Source organism: Cetorhinus maximus, chromosome 11 (assembly GCF_964194155.1).
Source record: "Cetorhinus maximus chromosome 11, sCetMax3.hap1.1, whole genome shotgun sequence".
NCBI lineage: Eukaryota > Metazoa > Chordata > Chondrichthyes > Lamniformes > Cetorhinidae > Cetorhinus > Cetorhinus maximus.
In genome coordinates, this window is record NC_135889.1 from 66,698,530 (window position 1) to 66,717,678 (window position 19,149).

General features: G+C 42.1%; 1 protein-coding gene across 1 annotated transcript in view; it reads right to left on the reverse strand.

Moving 5' to 3' along the window:
• kalrna (kalirin RhoGEF kinase a) overlaps positions 1–19,149 on the reverse strand; it is a 1,015,085-nt gene that overhangs the window by 169,576 nt on the left and 826,360 nt on the right. The window contains exons 35-36 of the mRNA XM_078552171.1: positions 7,763–8,046; positions 6,898–7,050 (exon numbers count right to left, since the gene is read on the reverse strand). Coding sequence (XP_078408297.1) covers positions 6,898–7,050; positions 7,763–8,046 — 437 coding nt within the window. The remainder of the gene's footprint in view (positions 1–6,897; positions 7,051–7,762; positions 8,047–19,149) is intronic.

A 19,149-nucleotide genomic window follows, 5' to 3' on the forward strand; every position in this document is an offset into this window, starting at 1 on the left:
AAAATGGCAATAAGACTTTTCAGACTTCAGTATGAAAAATCCAAAGCTCTGATCACACCACAGGTGCAGAGTTAACCTCAAAATAAATGTACTTGCCACCAAATGTCTTTCAATGTCGCTCCAGCTGACCAGTAGAAGGTACAAGAATTTGATTTTCAGTCATCTAGTTAAACATTATTCTGTGCCTAAACAGAATTTGAACTACAGGATCATACATCACAGGAGGCTGCCATTTAGCCTGTCATAACTGTACCAGCTCTCTAAAAGAGCTCCAGTTAATCTCACTCCCCTGCTCTTTTCCACAGCCTCTCAAATATTTACTTTTTAAACTGTAGATCCAATTCCCCTTTGACAGTTACTATTCAATCTATTGCCACCACTTTAAGGATGTGCATTCCAAATCATAACTCATTGAGGAAAAAAAAATCCTCCTCGAGACTCCACCCTGGCAATTTTAACAGTTACTTCAGATTTATGCCCTCTGGTTGCCAACCCTCTTGCCAGTGGAAACATTTTTTCCATATCTACTTTATCAAAACCCTTCACAATTTTGAACACATCTATTAACCTTCTCTGCTTTAAGCAGAACAATCCCAGTTCTCCTGCCTTTATAGATAACTGAAACTCCTTAGCCCTGGAACCACAGTAGCAAATCTCCTCAGATGCCTCTCTAAGGCCTTGACATGTCTGGAATTAGACACAGATCTAACCAGTGACTTGTAAAGGTTTACCACAACTTCCTTGCTTTTGTGCTTTATGGCCCAGATCTTCCAGTCTCTGAATAGTTGGAGGCTGGACGTATTCCCCAAGATGTGCTAAAGGACCCCTCGGACCTCCCAGCAACTTCCAATCGACAATTCCCCTGCTCTCCTGGACCCTCTGAAAAAGTCTCCAATTCTGAGTTAGAATCGGAGGCTTCAGACAGTTCCTACTTACTTACCTGGATAGTTACCCAGGAAATGTTAGACAGAAAAGTCCTAGTCTAACTCCTGGGTAACTATACAACTGACCCCTTTCTACTCCCCACTCGATGCCCCAACTTCCACACCCCTCAGCCCGACCTCACCACCTAACCCCTTGGACCCTGACCTCATCATCCGACTCCCGCCCACTACGTCCCGACTCCCTGAGTACCCCGCAACCTGACCTCACCACATGACTCCCCCATCAACGCCCTGACTCCCTCCATATGTCCTCGACCCGACCTGACCAGCCCCCATCTCCCGACTCCCCCCACCATGTCCCGACTCCTCCCCAGCCTGACCAACCCCCACCGCCTGACTTCCCCCGACACCCTGACTCACTCCAAAGTCCCAACACCCCAACCTCCCCCCCTCAACCTGACTAGCTTCTACTACCCTACCCTCTCATCAACTCTACTCCCTTACCCAGTTTGTTTTAATATTCTTTCAAGGGATGTGGGTGTCACTGGCAAGGCTAGCATTTGTTGTCCATCCCTAATTGCCCTTGAACTAAGCGGCTTCGTAGGCCTTTTCAGAGGGCAGAAAGGAGTCAACCACATTGCAGCTGGGTCTGGAGTCACATGCAGGCCAGACCAGGTAAGGATGACAAATTTCCTTCCCTAAAGGACATTAGTTAACCAAATGGGTTTTTACAACAATCAATGATAGTTTCTTGATCACCATTACAGATATTAGCTTTCAATTCCAGGTTTTTATTAACTGAATTCAAGTACTACCAGCTGCCATGGTGGAATTTGAACCCATGTCCCCAAAACATGAGCCTGGGCCTCTGGATTACTAGTCGAGTGACAATATCACTACCCCACCGTCTCCACTAAAAGAGCCGCCTGTGGCGCGAGCCATGGTTTGGCCACCCGTGAATTAACCCATACCCACTACCAAAAGTCACTACAAACTCCACGCCAGTGAAGTTCAGCCAACACACTGATAAACGTTTGTCTTAGTGAGGATTCTACAGGGTTTGCAATATTGATACCAATACATCAATTAGACACTTGAAGACAATGAGCCCCGAGTTAATCAGTAGCACCTGATACCACATGCCCTCCTATCCCAAATAAGTGGACAAAGAAACTATCATAAGGTACCTCACTATCTTAGTGGAATTAAATTTTATAAACTAAAAAGGAGTCATGGGACAGTATTTTGCCCTTGTTGGGCAAGCTTAGTGGAGGCGGCAGGGGTCAGTTGGGAAGCAGACCTCTGCCCACGATCAGGGCTGGACCGCGATTTCATGCTGGTGGGCCAATTAAGGCCCGCCCAGCGTGAAACGCGTGCTTCAGCGCTCAGCACTGCCTGTGTTTGGTGGGGTGGGGTGGGGGGGGGTGAACTTCACGCATACGCATAGGTGCACGCTGAAAAAGCACGATGAACAGTTTTCAAAATAAAAAATAAAATATTTTAAGGTATAAAAAAACATGTCCCCTCATGTGACTGTGCTCACATGAGCAGGGACATGTTAGAAATTAGGATGAAATGTTATTTTTATTTTTTAATGACGGATCGAAACCTCATCCCGCCCACGGATGAGGTTTCGCAAAAAATGCAAGGGCTGTCTGGTCTTTTCGCCTGCCCACCAACCGTAAGGTTGGACGGGCAGCGAAAAATCTAAATCAATTGGCCTTTTTATTATCAGCGGGTGCATTGCTAATTCCCGAAATATCGTGCAAGTGCGCAATGACGTCGGGACGCTCGCCCAACGTCATTGCGCGCCATTTTACGCTCGAGCGGGTCGGGCGTGCGCCCGCTCACTCAGTGAAAAATCCTGGCCATGGTAATAAGAGGGACTGTTCCACAGGTGACTGACATTTTAGGGAACCAGTCCGGAGATAACAGGAAGTGACATCCGTAGTTGGCTGCCACCCTTAAGAAACCAATCAGAGTCTGATCACGCACTCCCTGAACCAAACCAGAACCACCATTGATCATGAGCATGGACAGTGTATCTGAAAGAATTAAAAAGCACTACCATTGTTATTGTCTCAAAAGGACAAATTAATATTAAGTGGGTGAAGACTCACAGAATTACAGTTATAAGACCTTAAACGCATACATAGTAACTACCATGAGCAGGCTTCAGGAGCCAGTTGAAATAAAATAAAATTAAGGTCTAAAATTGTAATACATCCTTCACTGTATTTAAAAAAGTCCCAATCATGACAGCCCATTCAAACCTTTTAAATCTCCTCAAGTGGTTAATCTCTTACAAAAAAGAAACTTCTATTCATACCCCACATCAAAGACAGCTAATCCTTTAACAACCACTTTGAGCTGTTAATCAAACCCTGTGAGGTAATTATAGCTTGGGCATTGAAATAACTTCACATCTTGACAGTTACACAGATCTTATCAACCCTTCAAGAACATTTACATCTACTCCATAAATTCTTGATTCCATGCTGCGGTTAAGTCCCTTGCTAAAGTCAAAATGGGTCTGTCTGAACTCAGCATTGAGTTCAAATGGTCCTGCTGAGTTTGGGTTTCCCTCATGTGTCAATCATGCCCGACTTCCTTTCCCCTAACAGCAAAAATAGAATGTTGGAAATGGGGTGGACTTCTGCGTCTGGGACCCGGCTGCCATTTTGCAAGCTCTGCAGGAATCCAGGACAATACGTCAAGTTCTGCAGGATCTAGAAGATAAATAGTTTGAATCTGAGTATTATATCAACCCATGGGGATGAAATTGGTTTGGGCAGTAGTTAATTGGTAGTCTATGGGGCAAGAAAACCAGTGGAATGTGATGTTCCCTCTAATTTATTTTGCTGTTATGCATGGTGTCTTGGTTTCAAGGTGCAATACCTTTCATCTTTTTGGCACAGCCACGCATGTGCGCTATCTTAAACAGGACAGAAAGTCATAAGAAACAGGAGTAAGAGTAGGCTACAATGTACCTCGAGCCTGATCTGTTATTCAATAAGTTAATGGCTGATCTTTGTCCTCAATTCCACTTTCCCATCCAATTCACATATCCCTTGATACCCCCAGAGTTCAAAAAATCTACCTATCTCAGCCTTAAATGTATTCAACAATGCAGTATCCTCAACACTTTGGGTAGCAAATTTCTATCTTTTACAACCCTTTTACCGAAGATATACTTCCTCACCTGAGTCTGAAATGAACAACCCTATCCAGAGACTATGCCCCTAGTTCTAGATTCCCCAGCCAGGGGAAACAACTTCTCAGTATCGACCTTGTCAAGTTCTCCCAGAATCGTGTATGTTTCAATGAGATCACCACTCATTCTTCTAAACTCCAGAGAGCATAGGCCCAAAGTACTCAATCTCTCATCATAGGGCAATCCTCTCAATCCAGGAATCAATACAGTGAATCTTTGCTATATCCTTCCTTAGATAATGGAGGCCAAAATTGCTCATAGTGATCCAAGTGTGGTCTCATCAAAGTCCTAAACGCTTGTAGCAAGATTCCCTTATTCTTGATCTCCAGCCCCTTTGCAATAAAGACTAAAATGTCATTTGCCTTCCTAATTGCTTGCTGTACCTGGATGCCATCTTTGTGCTCTTTGTAAGAATGCACCCAAAGCTCTCTGAACTTCAACATTTAAAAGTATCTCACCATTAAAAAATATTTTGCCTTTCTATTCTTCCTATTAAAAATAATAATCTCATGGTTCCCCACATTATATAACATCTTCTTGCCCATTAACTTAATCTGTCAATATTCTGCAGCCTCTTTATGTCCTCCACACAGCTTAATATTACATCTAGTTTTGTATTGTCAGAAAATTTGGATAGACGAAGGGACTGAGGGTAATCTAAGTCATTACTATAGATTGTAGCTGAGGCCCCAGCACTGATCCTTGCAGTACTCACTAGTTGCAACCTGCCAACTTGAAAATTCCTTGTTTATTGCTACTTTCCATTTTCTGACCATTAACCAAAATCCTCTATTCCTGCTAATATATTACCCCTAAACCCATGAGCCCTTATCTTTTATGTGGCAAATGTCTCTTGGAAATCCAAATATACTACATGTACAAAAATCAAGGCTGACACTCCAGTGCAGTACTGAGGGAGCGCTACACTGTTTGAGGTGCCGTCTTTCAGAGGAGACATTAACCAAAGATCCATCTGCCTGCTCAGGTAGATGTAAAAGATCCCATGGCACTATTTTGAAGAAGAGCAGGCGAATTATCCCCAGTGTCCTGGCCAACATTTATTCCCCATTCAACAGCACATTAACAGAAAATGTCATTATCACAGTGCTGTTTGTGGGAATTTGCCGTGCAACAAATTAGCTGCTGAATTTCCTAAATTACAGTAGTGACTACACTTCAAAAGTACTTCATTGTCTGTATAGTACTTTGAGATGTCTGGTGGTCATGAAAAGCACTATATAAGTGCAAGTCTTTCTTTCTTTTTTAACTGGTTACCCTTTATCTACCCCTTTATCTAGCCTATTAGTTATATCCACAAAAAAACTCTAAAAATTTGTCAGACACAATTTTCCTTTCATTAAAGCATGTTGGTTTTGCCTAATTATATTATGAAAAAGTACTTTTTAACACTTCCTTAATAACAGATTCCAGCATTTTCCCAACAACTGATGTCAGGCTCACTGGCCTGTAGGCCCCTGCTTTCGCTCTCTCTCACCTTTCTCAGATAGCGTGTTACATTAACCTTCCAATCTATTGGGACAATTTGTGTGTAGCCTGCCTGGTACCTTCCAGTTTGCTGTGCATTTGGGCATGCCTTAGATAGAACACTTGTGTAACGGGTGCTTTCAATTTGCTCATGTCTGTTTTTCAGACTCTCCCAAGATCAATTTCACTGCATCATCTGATCTTTTCCATAACTGCCCTGTGAAATAATTTCATTTTTTCTAAGTAGTTAAGATGATTTCTTCACAATTGTTTTGTGGTTAAATGATCAAGACGGCCAACAACCAAATTTATTAATCCTCTGCATAAGGAGTTGGGTTAATTATGTGCTATTAAGGGATCCATTTTATTGAAACAAAACATGTCGGGCAGAATTTTACCCTTGGCACGCGGGATTGGCGGGGGCGGTCGGGAAGCCAACTGCTGCCCGTGATTGGCACCGCACTGCCATTTCACGCTGGCAGGCTAATTAAGGCCCGCTCAGTGTGGAACATGAGCAGCAGCACTGAGCGCTGCCTGTGCTGGGGGTGGGAGTGCGAGCGGGCTTAGCATGAACTTCGCACATGTGCGCGAGAGAGCGCTTTAATCTTCCTGAGGCACAGAGCTGCCTCAGGAAGATGCAACGCTGTTTAAAAAAACTAATGAAGAAATAAAAAATGTCATAAAGCATGTCCCCTCATATGACTGTCACATGTGACTCTGTCACATGAGCAGGGACATGTTTTTAATTCAAGTGTAAAATTTTTATTTTATTTTTATTTGCTTTAGGAAATCTCATTCCACCCGCGGATGAGGTTTCCTAAAAAGTGCAAAGGCCGCTTGGCGTTTTTGCCTGCCCGCTAACCGAAGTTGGATGGACAGCGTAAAATTGAGTCTAATGGATTTCTAATGGCCTTAATAGGCCTTTTAATTGTTGGCGGGCACGCTGCCAACTCCGGCGCGTGCCTGCAGAATGAAATATCATGGGACCAAGCAATGATGTCAGAACGCTCGCCCGACGTCATCGTGTGTCATTTTACGCTCAGTCGGTTCGGGCGCGCACCCACTCACCGAGCTAAAAATTCTGGCCATCATTTTGGGCGGGATGAAACGAAAACAGTTATTGACCATGAAAAATAAAGCAATCCTGTACCAGTTACAAAGAATGGCAGTTTGTCCACCTGACCTTTCACAATGTGGGAAGTCAAATCACCACAGTTGCGAGTAAAAATGAGCAAGTGTCAAAATGCCTTTTTATTTTTCATTCTGCAGATACATGCTCCAAGACAAACTTATATAGAGTGCTGAGTTACATACGCAATCCTCTGGTGAAGGATCATTGTCGATAATTTTCATTGGTGGAGGAAGAGGAGTATGGGACTCGTCATCTGGCTCATCCTCTCCTCCACTCTGCATTCCAGATGAAGACTTGGATAAAGTGCCACTGGGTGGTTCATCTTTCCTTCCCTTCTGTTAAGAGAAATTCCATTGAAGATCAAACAATATATATTTCATAGATTCCAAAGATCATTGTTGATTTAAAGTAATGTAGACAAGTGAATATAAAAACCCTTGATAAAATTGTATGATAGTTCTTTAACAGTTTCTTGTCAGTGTAAATACAACTAAGTTGCTTGATTACATTTCATGGGGAGTATAAAACATTTTTCCTCCTCAATTTTTCTGCTCTTATCCTGTCAAAAATATGTACATTTACTCATGCTCTGAGTATAACCCTACGGGCACCCAAACTGCCATTCTTTATGTAATGTAAACCTGGACAGTGAATGTTAGGGAGCATTACAACTCAGCCCACTTCTGTCCTGCTTGTCCTCATCCTATGACACATACCAGTGTGTTGGGAGCTGAGACCCTGATCAATTTTTCTCCTCCTGAGTCCAACTGAAATCAAATGTAGCAGCCTACCACCATTTCCATTGAGGTCAATGAACTGAGACTGAGCCAGAATTGAACATGGGAAATTCTTGGTCTCTATTGCCCAATTCCACATTGGACGGTGTACTTAGCAACGGAGCTAACATGGAATTCATCATCCACATAACACTTTTAGTACAGACTTGGCTCACAATGTCTTGTTCTTATTTCGGGGCTGCAACCATTAAATAAGACTATATTCCCCCGTCAAACATAAGCATCCAGAGCTGCACAAAAAAAAACATACCTCATCCGCACTGTCCTCCTGAGGTGCATTTTCATTCTCCCCTGCCTTGGGTGAAGCTGGATCTATGCTTGTTTTGCCATTCCTGCCTCTTTTCTGTTTGACAATCTTTCTATTATCAGCCTTGCCACTACTGAGTCTACGGACAGGACTAGTCAGCCATTTCTTCAGCGTGTTTCCTGAACGTTTGGGTCCTGGGGAATTCTGCATAGAGTTTAACGAAGGCTGAGGCTGAAGGTTTGAAACAGATTCAGACTTCGCTCCATTGTCATTCGGTGAATAAGCATCTAGAAACAGCACAAATAAAAATTATTTAAGCAACCTTAGATCTAAATTGAGAAATGTAACCGTGCTCTGCATACTCCTCTGTCTAGAGATCCTAATGAGATTATTGGTTGCATTGTCTAATTATTTTATGCAACCCAAGCTGCCATGTGCATATGTGAAGAGATAGGAAATTAGCAATCAGGTCTCTAACTTACTACTTCCCAAGATCTTCGTCTTACCCATGGAATGCAATGTAAAGGAACAAACACCTTCCCATTCGACAGGGAAGAAAAAATTAGTGGGATAATCATTTTGGGAGACTCACATTCCACCCCTAATACCTGCTGCAGAAGGTCCAGTTTGTAGTATAATGGAGCATTTTTTTTTCTGTCCAGCTTTTTAATAAGTATGTTAGACTAAATCCCACAAAGGGTTAACTGTAATGATCTGTGATGTCATAGAAAGAAGTGACATATACTCATGTGATCTGAGAGAATGTAGGACAAAGCAGCATGGAAAGAAGTTAGAGTAAGGGAGTGTTCTCAATATAAATGTGTTACAATAAAGTTAGTGTTTGCAGCTAACAGTCTTCCGGAGTTATTGAAACTACTCCAACACAATTACACCCACTCTTAAACCTGAAGAGTTGTCCAGTTGGACAAGGATGGGGCGTATAAGGAAATTAAGAACCAAAAGGAGGGGAGAAATTGAAATCAAAATTGCATTTTTCTAAAATTAAATCAACATTTATGACTGCAGCCTACGCTTGCTCCTACTTCGTATGTTTGTGCAATGGCAAACAATAGTAGGCCAAATCTTTCTGTAATATATAGCTTCAATTTAAACTTAATACATATAACCTACTAGGCCTAAGTGATTCCCTTCTAAATGGCAGGCTCATGGTAGGTTTTCATTGTCTGCTGTTTGGATTGTGGTGGCTCCAGACCTCTCCGGGTTGACAACAGATCCCATGTCTGCTGCATCAGGAGCTTCTGGGGTTCTGACAATCAATTCCATACTGTGACCTTGTGACCTGTTTGTCCATTATTGGGGGTTAACTGAAGGTTACCTTTAATTTTTGATGGCTACAACGAAAGTAGCTTACTACAAATTTTCTAGTTTTCATGATGTGGGCTAAATAGTAAGTTTTAACTCCTATAAAGCAGTCCAATCAATCATCATAAATCAAGAAGCATTTAAATAGCTAAGCAAACACTGGGAAAGCTAACGCAGATGACAACTGCCAAACTGGTGAAAAATATTGATTACAGGCCGAGGACAGACAGTTTTACTGCCCAGTAAGCCATAATGCAAGACATGATGGAATGAAGCGTTACAGCTTACGGAGCTGATTGCCAGCATCCCATAAGTTCCTTGTGCAGCAGACGTTGGGACCTTATATCAGAAAGCAGAAGACAACAGTTAGGCACCATAGTGCCAATAGTTTTCTCTCTGTTTGTCATGTAATACAGAGTTTCACAGTGTACCCTTTATATTGTAGTTCTGGAGGAACCGTGAGAAAACAACCTTCCATGATGCTTCTCTCTCATTTCAAAGGAACTGGACACAAAACTCAGACATATTTCCACCAAAGATCTCATTAATAACAATTTTACCTTAAATTATTCCATGTTTATATGTTTATCTATTATTTTTCCAACAACATACACAACTGGACCAGAAATCAAGATGGAGCCTCTGGAAGCCCCCTTATAGGAAGAAGCAATGATACTTCATTCAAATTCTAACACTTGAGGTGGTAGTTTTTATTTGGGAGCTTTTCTTATTTATATTTCAGATGAAATAATATGACTATGGGCAGAATTTTACGGCCCCGTTTTGGCATAAAATGCAGCGAGACATTCTAAACTTCATTGATTTTAGCGGGAACGTAAATTCCCGCTGCCATAAAATTCTGCCCTATGTTCTTTATTTAAACCAATCAGAAAAACATGAGACTTAATTTGTCATGCTGTGGACATATTTAAGGTATGAAGAGCAGTGCACATGACTTTAGTGATATGGATACAAAGACTGAAAAATACAAAACTTATCCCAAATCATTTAGAGAAGACAAAAAGTCACAATATTTATTTCAATGCTCATTGCAAAGTTGTTCCTGAAAAAATAAAATGAAGTTGTAGGTTTTAAGGTGGTTGAAGAAAATCTTGAAACATTTCTTCCCCTTAGTTGTCTTTATGGAAAAGAAAGGCAACTACAGGGAAGAGTATTTTTTTTGTTTTTTTATCCAGAATGGATATCTATATAAAAAAGATTACATTAGTATTTTACAATGCACCTTGAACAATTTTATTTTGTTCAGGGCCTCAACATCCTGATGAATGCTTTTAAAATCTAACAGAAAAAAAGTTTAAGCAATTTTATTGTAGTTGCGACTGGTTGGTTAGGCCTGTTACTAGGGAGACTGAATAAAGTTGTTATCCAGATAATTATTTAATATTAAAATGTTAGGGGTTAACACGATTGTTCGATTTAAAAGAGTGCAAAGTTGGTCTGTGGACAACGACTGCCAAAGTTTCAGAGAGCTACATACAACTGCTACATCAGACTACAGTGTTAGAGACAGTACATGACAGGGGTCAAATAGATTTCTGTATAAATTGCTATTTAATGTGTTCCTTGTGTCTCCTTGTCTTTCATCTTCCATTTTTTTTGGTCTGATTTGGTTGTGCTTCTGCACTTCATTAGTGACATTCTAACAGTGTATTTGAAACATGGTTTTTCATCAAAATCTCTGAGCAGTTGCTTTGTTTGTACTTTTAAAAAACACAGAATAATGAAGAGTAGTTTGTTTCTGTGTGCCCTCCTCCAATCAAAAAGTTCTTGGTCAGCAGATCAAAGAAGCCACAAATTTAAAGTAAAAACTAGTCTGTGCTGGGGGAATGGAACAAAAAACTGAGTATACTTGAACAGATTGAAATTGTATCATGAGGCATTATAGTTTCACACATCATGTTGCTTGGATACTGACAAATCAATTAGTTTCACATCTGAAACAGATGCGATACGAAAAAAAGCAAACTAATATATTAAATTCTTTATAGTTGCATGCATCCATTCTGAATATTAAACTCCAGCCCTGAATTTAATTCCTTGAATTTTCTCATGTCCATTGCAGTGTTGTGCTGTTTTTCTTGCACCATTACAGATTCACAGAATCTTAACTGCACAGAAGGAGGCCACTTGGCCCATCATGTCTGCACTGGCTCCAAATGAGCATTATGACCGAGTGCCATTGCCCTGCCTTTTCACCGTACCCTTGAACATTGTTTCTATTTAAATAATCATCTAATGTCCTCTTGAATGCCTGGATTGAGCCTGCCTCCAACACACTCCTAGGCAGTGCATTCCAGACCTAAACCACTCGTTGTGTGAAAAAGGTTTTTCTCATATCACACTTGCTTCTTTTGCAAATTACTTTAAATCTGTGCCCTCTCGTTCTTGATCTTTTTACAAGTGGGAACAACAACTCCCTATCTACTCTGTCCAGCCCCCTCATGATTTTGAACATCTCTATCAAATCTCCTCTCAGCCTTCTTCTCTCCAAGGAGAACAGTCCCAATCTTTCCAATCTATCCTCACAGCTGAAGTTTCTCATCCCTGGAACCATTCTTGTAAACCTCTTCTGCACTTTCTCCGATGTGTTCACATCCTTCCTATAATATGGTGCCCAGAACTGTACACAATATTGCAGCTGAGGTCTAACGAGTGTCTCATATAAATTCAGCTTAACCTCCTTGCTCTTGTACTCTATGCCCCCATTAATAATGCCCAGGATACTATATGCTTTATTAATTGCTCCCTCTGCCTGTCCTGCCACCTTCAATAATCTATGCACATATACACCCAAGTCTTTCTGCTCCTGCACCCTCTTCGAAATTTCACCCCTTATTTTACATTGTCTGTCCATGTTCTTCCTACCAAAATGCATCACCTCATACCTCTCTGCATTGAACTTCATCTGCCACCTATCTGCCCACTCCACCAATTTGTCTATGTCCTTTTCCACACCATCCTCCTTGCAGTTCACAACACATAACAAATGTTTCCTACATTACAACAGTAAATGACGCTTCACAAAAATACTTAATTGGGGTTATTTTAACCCCAAACTGGGTAGGTTTGGGATCAGTGAGATGTAACAGTTTTCAAAATCTAAACCCCGACCCCAAAATGCCACTAACCTCTCTACTTTCTGGGTTTAATCGAAGTGGGGCAACCAATATACTTCAAGCAGACAGGTTGGCTATTTAAATTTTATAATGAAGCTGGGAGCCTCACATTTAACCTGTCCTAATCCCAACAGACTGAGTTTCCCAGGCTTTGGGATATCCAACAGCTCAAAGGAAGCGAGGACAGCTTCAGGAAAATGTGCTTTTTTGCTTGTGGGCCAAGAGCAAGGGGTGCTTCCATCCAGCCCAGCAAACTACCTGCCTCCCTGCCATTGGATTCTCCCCCCAACCAGATCCAAAAGATCCTCCAGGAGGAAAGATCCTGCCCCCCCACCTCACCAGTAGCTGCATGTTCCCTGCCTGTGGCTTAAAGTTATTCAGGGAAGGGAGCATTCAGTAGGTGTGGATATTTATGCTCAGATGATGAATATTGACACAGTCTTGCTGGCCATTGCGGGCTATTCAGTCATCATGTGCTCATGTTGATAGTATTTAAAGGAAAATCACTTTTTGGCAATTGGCACAGAAAAAGGTGATGGTGTGGTATGCTGCTATAGCTGAAAATTGGATGATCCTCAAGAATTGCTAAGGCCTGCAGCATCCTTTCTTTGGGCAACGCTAGCTTCTGTATCCTAGTTGAATTGATGGCCTTCCTACAGTATGTAATTGTGCAGAGTACAAATGCTGTGATAATCCTTGCAACTCTTTGGGGCATATATTGTGGAACTCTATGGGATCTGTCCAGGCAGAGAAATCTACTCTCCAGGAATTCAATGATCCACTTGACCATAAGTCGTGGGCCTGGCTATATGTACTCTTCGCATGCATTTCTGGTTGTCTCAGTGGAGTCATAGGCCATGGCAATGGGGGAATGGAGGGTGGGGTGAGGGGGGGTGCATTGGCATTGGTGCATGTCTGGTCTCCAAGAAGCCATCCTTAGCTGTGGTTGTTCTCCTAGAAGAGTCAGGCAATGATGAGTGATATAAAATGAAAGCGTCTTGGTAGCTGCCTGACATTCACACACAAGGGCGGAGTCATCCCCGATTTGTACTAAGTGCGGTAGCGGGCATGTAAAACAATGCTTTACATGTCGTTGCAGTGGTGGGTTTTCACACTGTCTTGTCCCAAACCCACCGCATTACTTATGCATTCTCGGGAAACATGGCACTTTCATGGCAGGCGGGCTCTCATTTGCCCGCTATACCATCACCTCGCTGCTTCATCACGCCAGGCACCACATTTAAAGTACAGCTGCGCTTACTGCTTCCAGCCTAGGACTGCAGTAAAGAAGACATGGCCCCGAAAGGCAAGAAGACTGCAGACTTCAAGTGCCTTTTGGGTACTGGCCGCTGTGATGTCCTCTATCCACGTTGTGGCTGCAGGAGGGGTAGCTACATTATCACTCCAGCTTGGTAGGCAATGGCAGCAGTGATCAGTGCCAAATGTTGCACAGAAGAGGTTGGCCATCCAATGCAGATAGAGGATGAATTATCTCATCCAGGCAGGCAGAGTATGGCAACCATTTCATCACTCTAAACTCACACACTCATCACACATTCACTGGCATCTCACTCACTGCCATTCCTCAAGGGACCACCCATTCTCACACACATACCCTCACACATCCATCTGGCCTCATCTCCTCTGGAGACTGCCTCCTCAGCCCTCACCATCTTGAGGCCATGTGCACAGATCAACATGTGCCCCCACACACACCCTGGGATACCCTCCATCCCCAGTACAGCTCTCATTCTGCAGCCTTTTCCCTTGTCTGAGGTCAGTTCTCCCTCTCCCCCAAGCAAGACCTTGCCCTGCAGCCGTTGAAAAGCCACCCACATATAGCTGATCTAGTAGGTAGAGACCTACCCGTGAGTCCCCCTAAAAGTGATTTGGTGCTGTCTGCGAAGCCTGGTTTTGATGACTGCGAGTGCTGACCAAAGCAAGGTAGGCAAACAAACCTTGAAGTCCCTAGCGAAGTGCAGCCCGTCAAGTGCATGCCTTATATATGCTGTTGTGAAACACGTTAGTGTGTTTTCCCGCCAACGTGGGCGGACGATCCGGCGGGGGTGGCGATGTGTCCGGCAGGCTGGCCTTATTATGATATGATGTATTACAACGATGTTCCCGACGTCAGATGACAAGGAACTCGGCCTGCATCGGCAGGCAGAGCAGATGATCGCATGCTGGTTTCACAACGTCATGAAACCGAATTTTGGCCTTCTCGACATATCGTCTGCTCACACCACCAAACACACCTGACGCCGGCGGGCATGGAAAATCCAGGCCAAGCTCTTTTGGCTGGCATTACAGACCTTCTGAACACTTAGGGACTGGAACTGCTTCCAGTTTTGGAATAGCAACGGCTATTTTTCTGTCACTTTCCTACTTGTGTAATTTGTGATATCCAGAACCGTGGGGAAATTCAGCAATATGGTAGAACTCCCTGGCTCTTTTCTGCCGCATGCCTGTCATGCCAAAGTGGGTGAGCTCTGTAGTTCTGTTGAAGACCACATCCACGACTAAATCAAATGGTTGTCATGACCGTTCCTTGGCTGATGTGGCATCTTGAAAGAATCTGGTGCTAAAGAAATGCAGAACAGTGGTCACTTTCATAATGACAGACAGAGCTGTTCTGGCAGTGGAGCAAGGCTGAACATCTTTGATGGTCATACCCTTGCTGCCTTGGATAATCAGCCCCTTTGAACACAGCTCTTTGAAAGATCATTGAAAGACTTGCGCTGCTGATGAACAAGTGGTCGAAGGGGGTACCTGGTGGGCTGTTGTCTTCAGCCTTATTCTCGTCTCCTGTGCTACTCTTTTCCATAATATTTACAACAGAAGTCCAATAGGTTCATGCCAGTGTTTATGTTCCACACAAGCCTCCTCACACCCTTCTTCATCTAACCCCACCAATATATTCTTCTATTCCTTACTACCTCACATGTCTATTTGGCTTTCCATTAAATAAATCTATGCTACTCACCTCAACTGCTTCTTGTGGCAATAAGTTCCTCATCTTTCATCATAAGGAATGCATAGAGAGGAATGCCTATGTACAATCCCATGTCTTCCCCAAAGCCATTGCCAATAAAAGCTGAAGGTGCCAGAGTTCAGAACTGTACAGCACAAATCAGATATTTTTGCTCATTAGGTTTTAGGGAAGGACTGGAAAAAGCTTGGATTTAATGCCCCCCAGAATTTAATGGCTTGTTCACAATCAATGTCCAGGTAAATACAGGAAAGACCTATACATATTGAATGAAAATACTCCTTCAAACAAATTTCAAGCTTCTTCCTTAGTCTGCATTCAATGTTTCAATAATTACAATTGTTAACCCCAGAGATTATTCAGTGATTTTACACACTGCTAGTCATTTTTCAAAGATGAAATCATTTCCAGTTCACATATTATGTTCTTTCTGCAACATTCACTGTTGTAAAGCATCCAATTTTGAAACTTAATTTATACACAAAGGAAAAAGGATATATCTTGGGTACAAATGAATTAGTCCAAGTGATGTGACCCTTTTCTACTTAGCAGTTCTTTAACATGACCAGCCTACTTCACACAATTGGAGCTTCCAAAAATCATTCAAAATTTCTTGAAAAAGGACACTGCCATTTTAGTACCAGATGAAAGGTGCACTTTCCACTAATGTTAATAAAAAACATTTTAACTGCTCTAAAGCTTGCCTGCTGTCACAATGATATGACAGATGTTCTCAGTATGTTTGGGGAAAAATTCAAAATTTTAATACAAACTCTTGCTGCGTGTGTAACAGTTGAAACCAGTCTGGTGGGAAGACAACCAACAGCCCAAAAGTTTGATCAGAGCAATTGTCAGCCAAAAAAAGCCATATACTCAAAAAACACATTGCAATTTGCTCATGTGCATTACATTGACTAAAGATTATGGATTCATGTTTTTGCTAGCCTTTCTTGTGAGAATACAACAATTCAGAGGAAAAACAGCAAATGTGTGTTAACAAATTTGAATTGTTGATAGGATGCTTTAAAGAAGAAAGAACTTGCATTCTTCCAACACCTTTCATGCCCTTAGGACATCCCATCCTGCTTTACAGTCAATGATGTGACTTTGAAATGTAGGATACTGCTTTCACAGATTTCAATAAATTATGAATAGTAATATCTAAGGCTGAATTTTTACAACACTGGAAGCAGATCTAAGCCTGGTTGCAGCATTGTAAATCAAATGAGGACAAGTTAGTGTCTAAGGCAAGATAGAGTATCACTCAGGAAGTATTTGTCCTCCCTGTCCATGAGTGACAAACAAAGTGGTGTAGAAATTAATCTATGCCAGCCTGTGGGCACAAAGTGGGTGCAGGGATGAATCCCTATGCCCGAGTGGGTAGGCCTGAGGTACACCCAATTTAGAATCATAGAAAGTTTACGGCATAGAAAGAGGACACTTGGCCTATCGTGTCTGCACCAGCCAAAAAAAACGAGCCACTCAGCCTAATCCCACTTTCCAGCATTTGGTTTGTAGCCCTGCAGGTTACGGCACTTGAGGTGCATATCCAGACACCTTTTCTGCCTGTACTAGCCTTTCAGGGGGTGAGTTCCAGACTGCCACAACCCTCTGGATGAAAAATAAATTCCTCATTTCCCCTCTAATCTTTCTACCAATCACTTTAAATCTGTGCCCCTTAGTCACTGCCATCTCTACTAAGGTTAATAGGCCCTTCCCATCCACTCTATCCAGGCCCCTCACAATTTTGTACATCTCAATCAAATCTTCCCTCAGTCTCCTCTGTTCCAAAGAGAACAACCCCAGCCTATCCAATCTTTCTCCATGGCTGCAGTTTTCCAGTCTGGCAACATCCTCGTAAATCTCATTTGTACCCTTGCTAATGCAATTACACCTTTTCTATAATAAGGTGACCAGAACTGCACACAGTTATCAACTTGCGGCCTAACTAATGTTTTACATAGTTCCAGCATAACCTCCCTGCTCTTATATTCTATGCCTGGGCTAAAAGGATTCCATATACCTTCTTAACCACCTTATCAGTCTGTTCTGCTACCTTCCGGGATCTGTGGACATTCACTCCAAGGTGTCTCACATCCTCTACACCACTCAGTATCCTCTCATTTATTGTGTAATTTTTTGACTTGTTTGAACTTGCCAAATGCATCACTTCTCACTTCTCTGGGTTGAATTCCACTTGCCACTTTTCTACCCACCTGACTAGTCCATTAATTTCTTCCTGCAATCCACAGCAATCCTCCTCGCTATCTGCCGCGCAGCCAATTTTTGTGTCATCTGCAAACTTCTTGATTATTCTTCCTACATTTACATCCAATTACTAATATATACCACATAAAGCAGGGGAACACTGAACCCTGTGAAACCCTATTGGAAATAGCATCCCAGTCACAAACATCCATCAACAATTACCCTTTGTTTCCTACCACATGAGCTCAAAGGAATGGAATCAGTTAGTAATCATAGAATGACACAGTGCAGGAGCTAGCATCGGGATGGTATCCGGCACTCTATCCCCATCTCCCCTCTCAATTCTACGCTCCCTGCATCCCCCACCCCCCACAGCCTTGTAATCTGTTCCTGAGAGCCACTCAAATTCTGCTTAATGTGTTGAAGTTTTCCCCACCATGTTAGGCTGATTGAGCTGCAATTGCTGGGTTTATCCCTCTCTCATTTTTTTGATCAGGGCTTAAGCACCTGCAATCCTCCGGTCCTCTGGTACTCCTCCCCACAGCCATGGAGGATTGTAAAATTGAGGCCAGAGCTTCCACAATTATTACCCATACTTAACTCAGCAACTTCGGATGCATCCCATCAGGACCAAGTAATTTTTCTACTTTTGGATATTGTCAACCTTTTAGTATCTCCTTTTCACTTTTATCCTATACAATTTCTCTATGATCTCCTTTACTGTGACATTGGCAGAGTTCTCTATAGTAAAGACAGTTTCAAAGTACAGATTTACTCTATCAGCCATGCGCTCTGCTTCTATAAGGAGAATTTCCTTTTTGATCCCTAATCGGCCCCATTCTTCCTCTGACTTACTTTTTACTATTTAATTATATTTATCAAAGATTATTGGATTCCCTGCTAATCCATTCTAATTTTCTTTGACCCTCCTTTTCAGTTTTCCCCTGCACTTATTGTGTTCGACTTGGTGCTCTACTGAATTATGAACCTGACATGTATCATAAGTTTCCATTTTCTATTTCATTTCAATATCTATCTTTAATTATTCAGAGGGCATTAGCTTTAGATGCTCTTCCTTTCCTCCTTGTGGGAATGTGACTCATTTGCACCCAAACTATCTCCTATTTGAAAGCTTCCTTATGATTCCAATCCAACTGGGCTAGAATCTTTTTCAATTCACTGAAATTAGCCCTCCTCCTATTGAATATTTTCACATTTGTTTTTTCCTTATCCTTTTCCATAACTACTCAAACCATAATGGCATTATGATCATTATAACAGTTTCCCAAATACTCTCCTACTGAAACATGCTCCACTTCATTTCCAAGAACAAGATTCCAGAAACATTGGACTAAGAAAGTTCTTTCAGGAATTTCAGGAATTTCTCCCATTTTCCCTTGAAACTTCATCCCAGTCTATATTGGGATAACTGAAGTCCCCCATTATTGCTGCTCTATAATTCCTGCAATTTTCCTGCAAATTTACTCCTCCAACTCCTTCCCACTACTTGGTGGCCTTTAATATACACCCAGCAGCACAATAGCTCCTCTCTTGTTCCTTAATTCTAACCAAATAAATTCTATGAACTCTGAAGGACTGAGGTAGGTTTGGAGCCCATGTACCCAAATACCTAGAGTGTGGTGAAACAAAGCTGGTGAGCTGCAGGCACAAGCAGCTACACCAGACCACGATCATAGTGGCAATAAGGACCCTCCTAATTTTCTGTATCAATG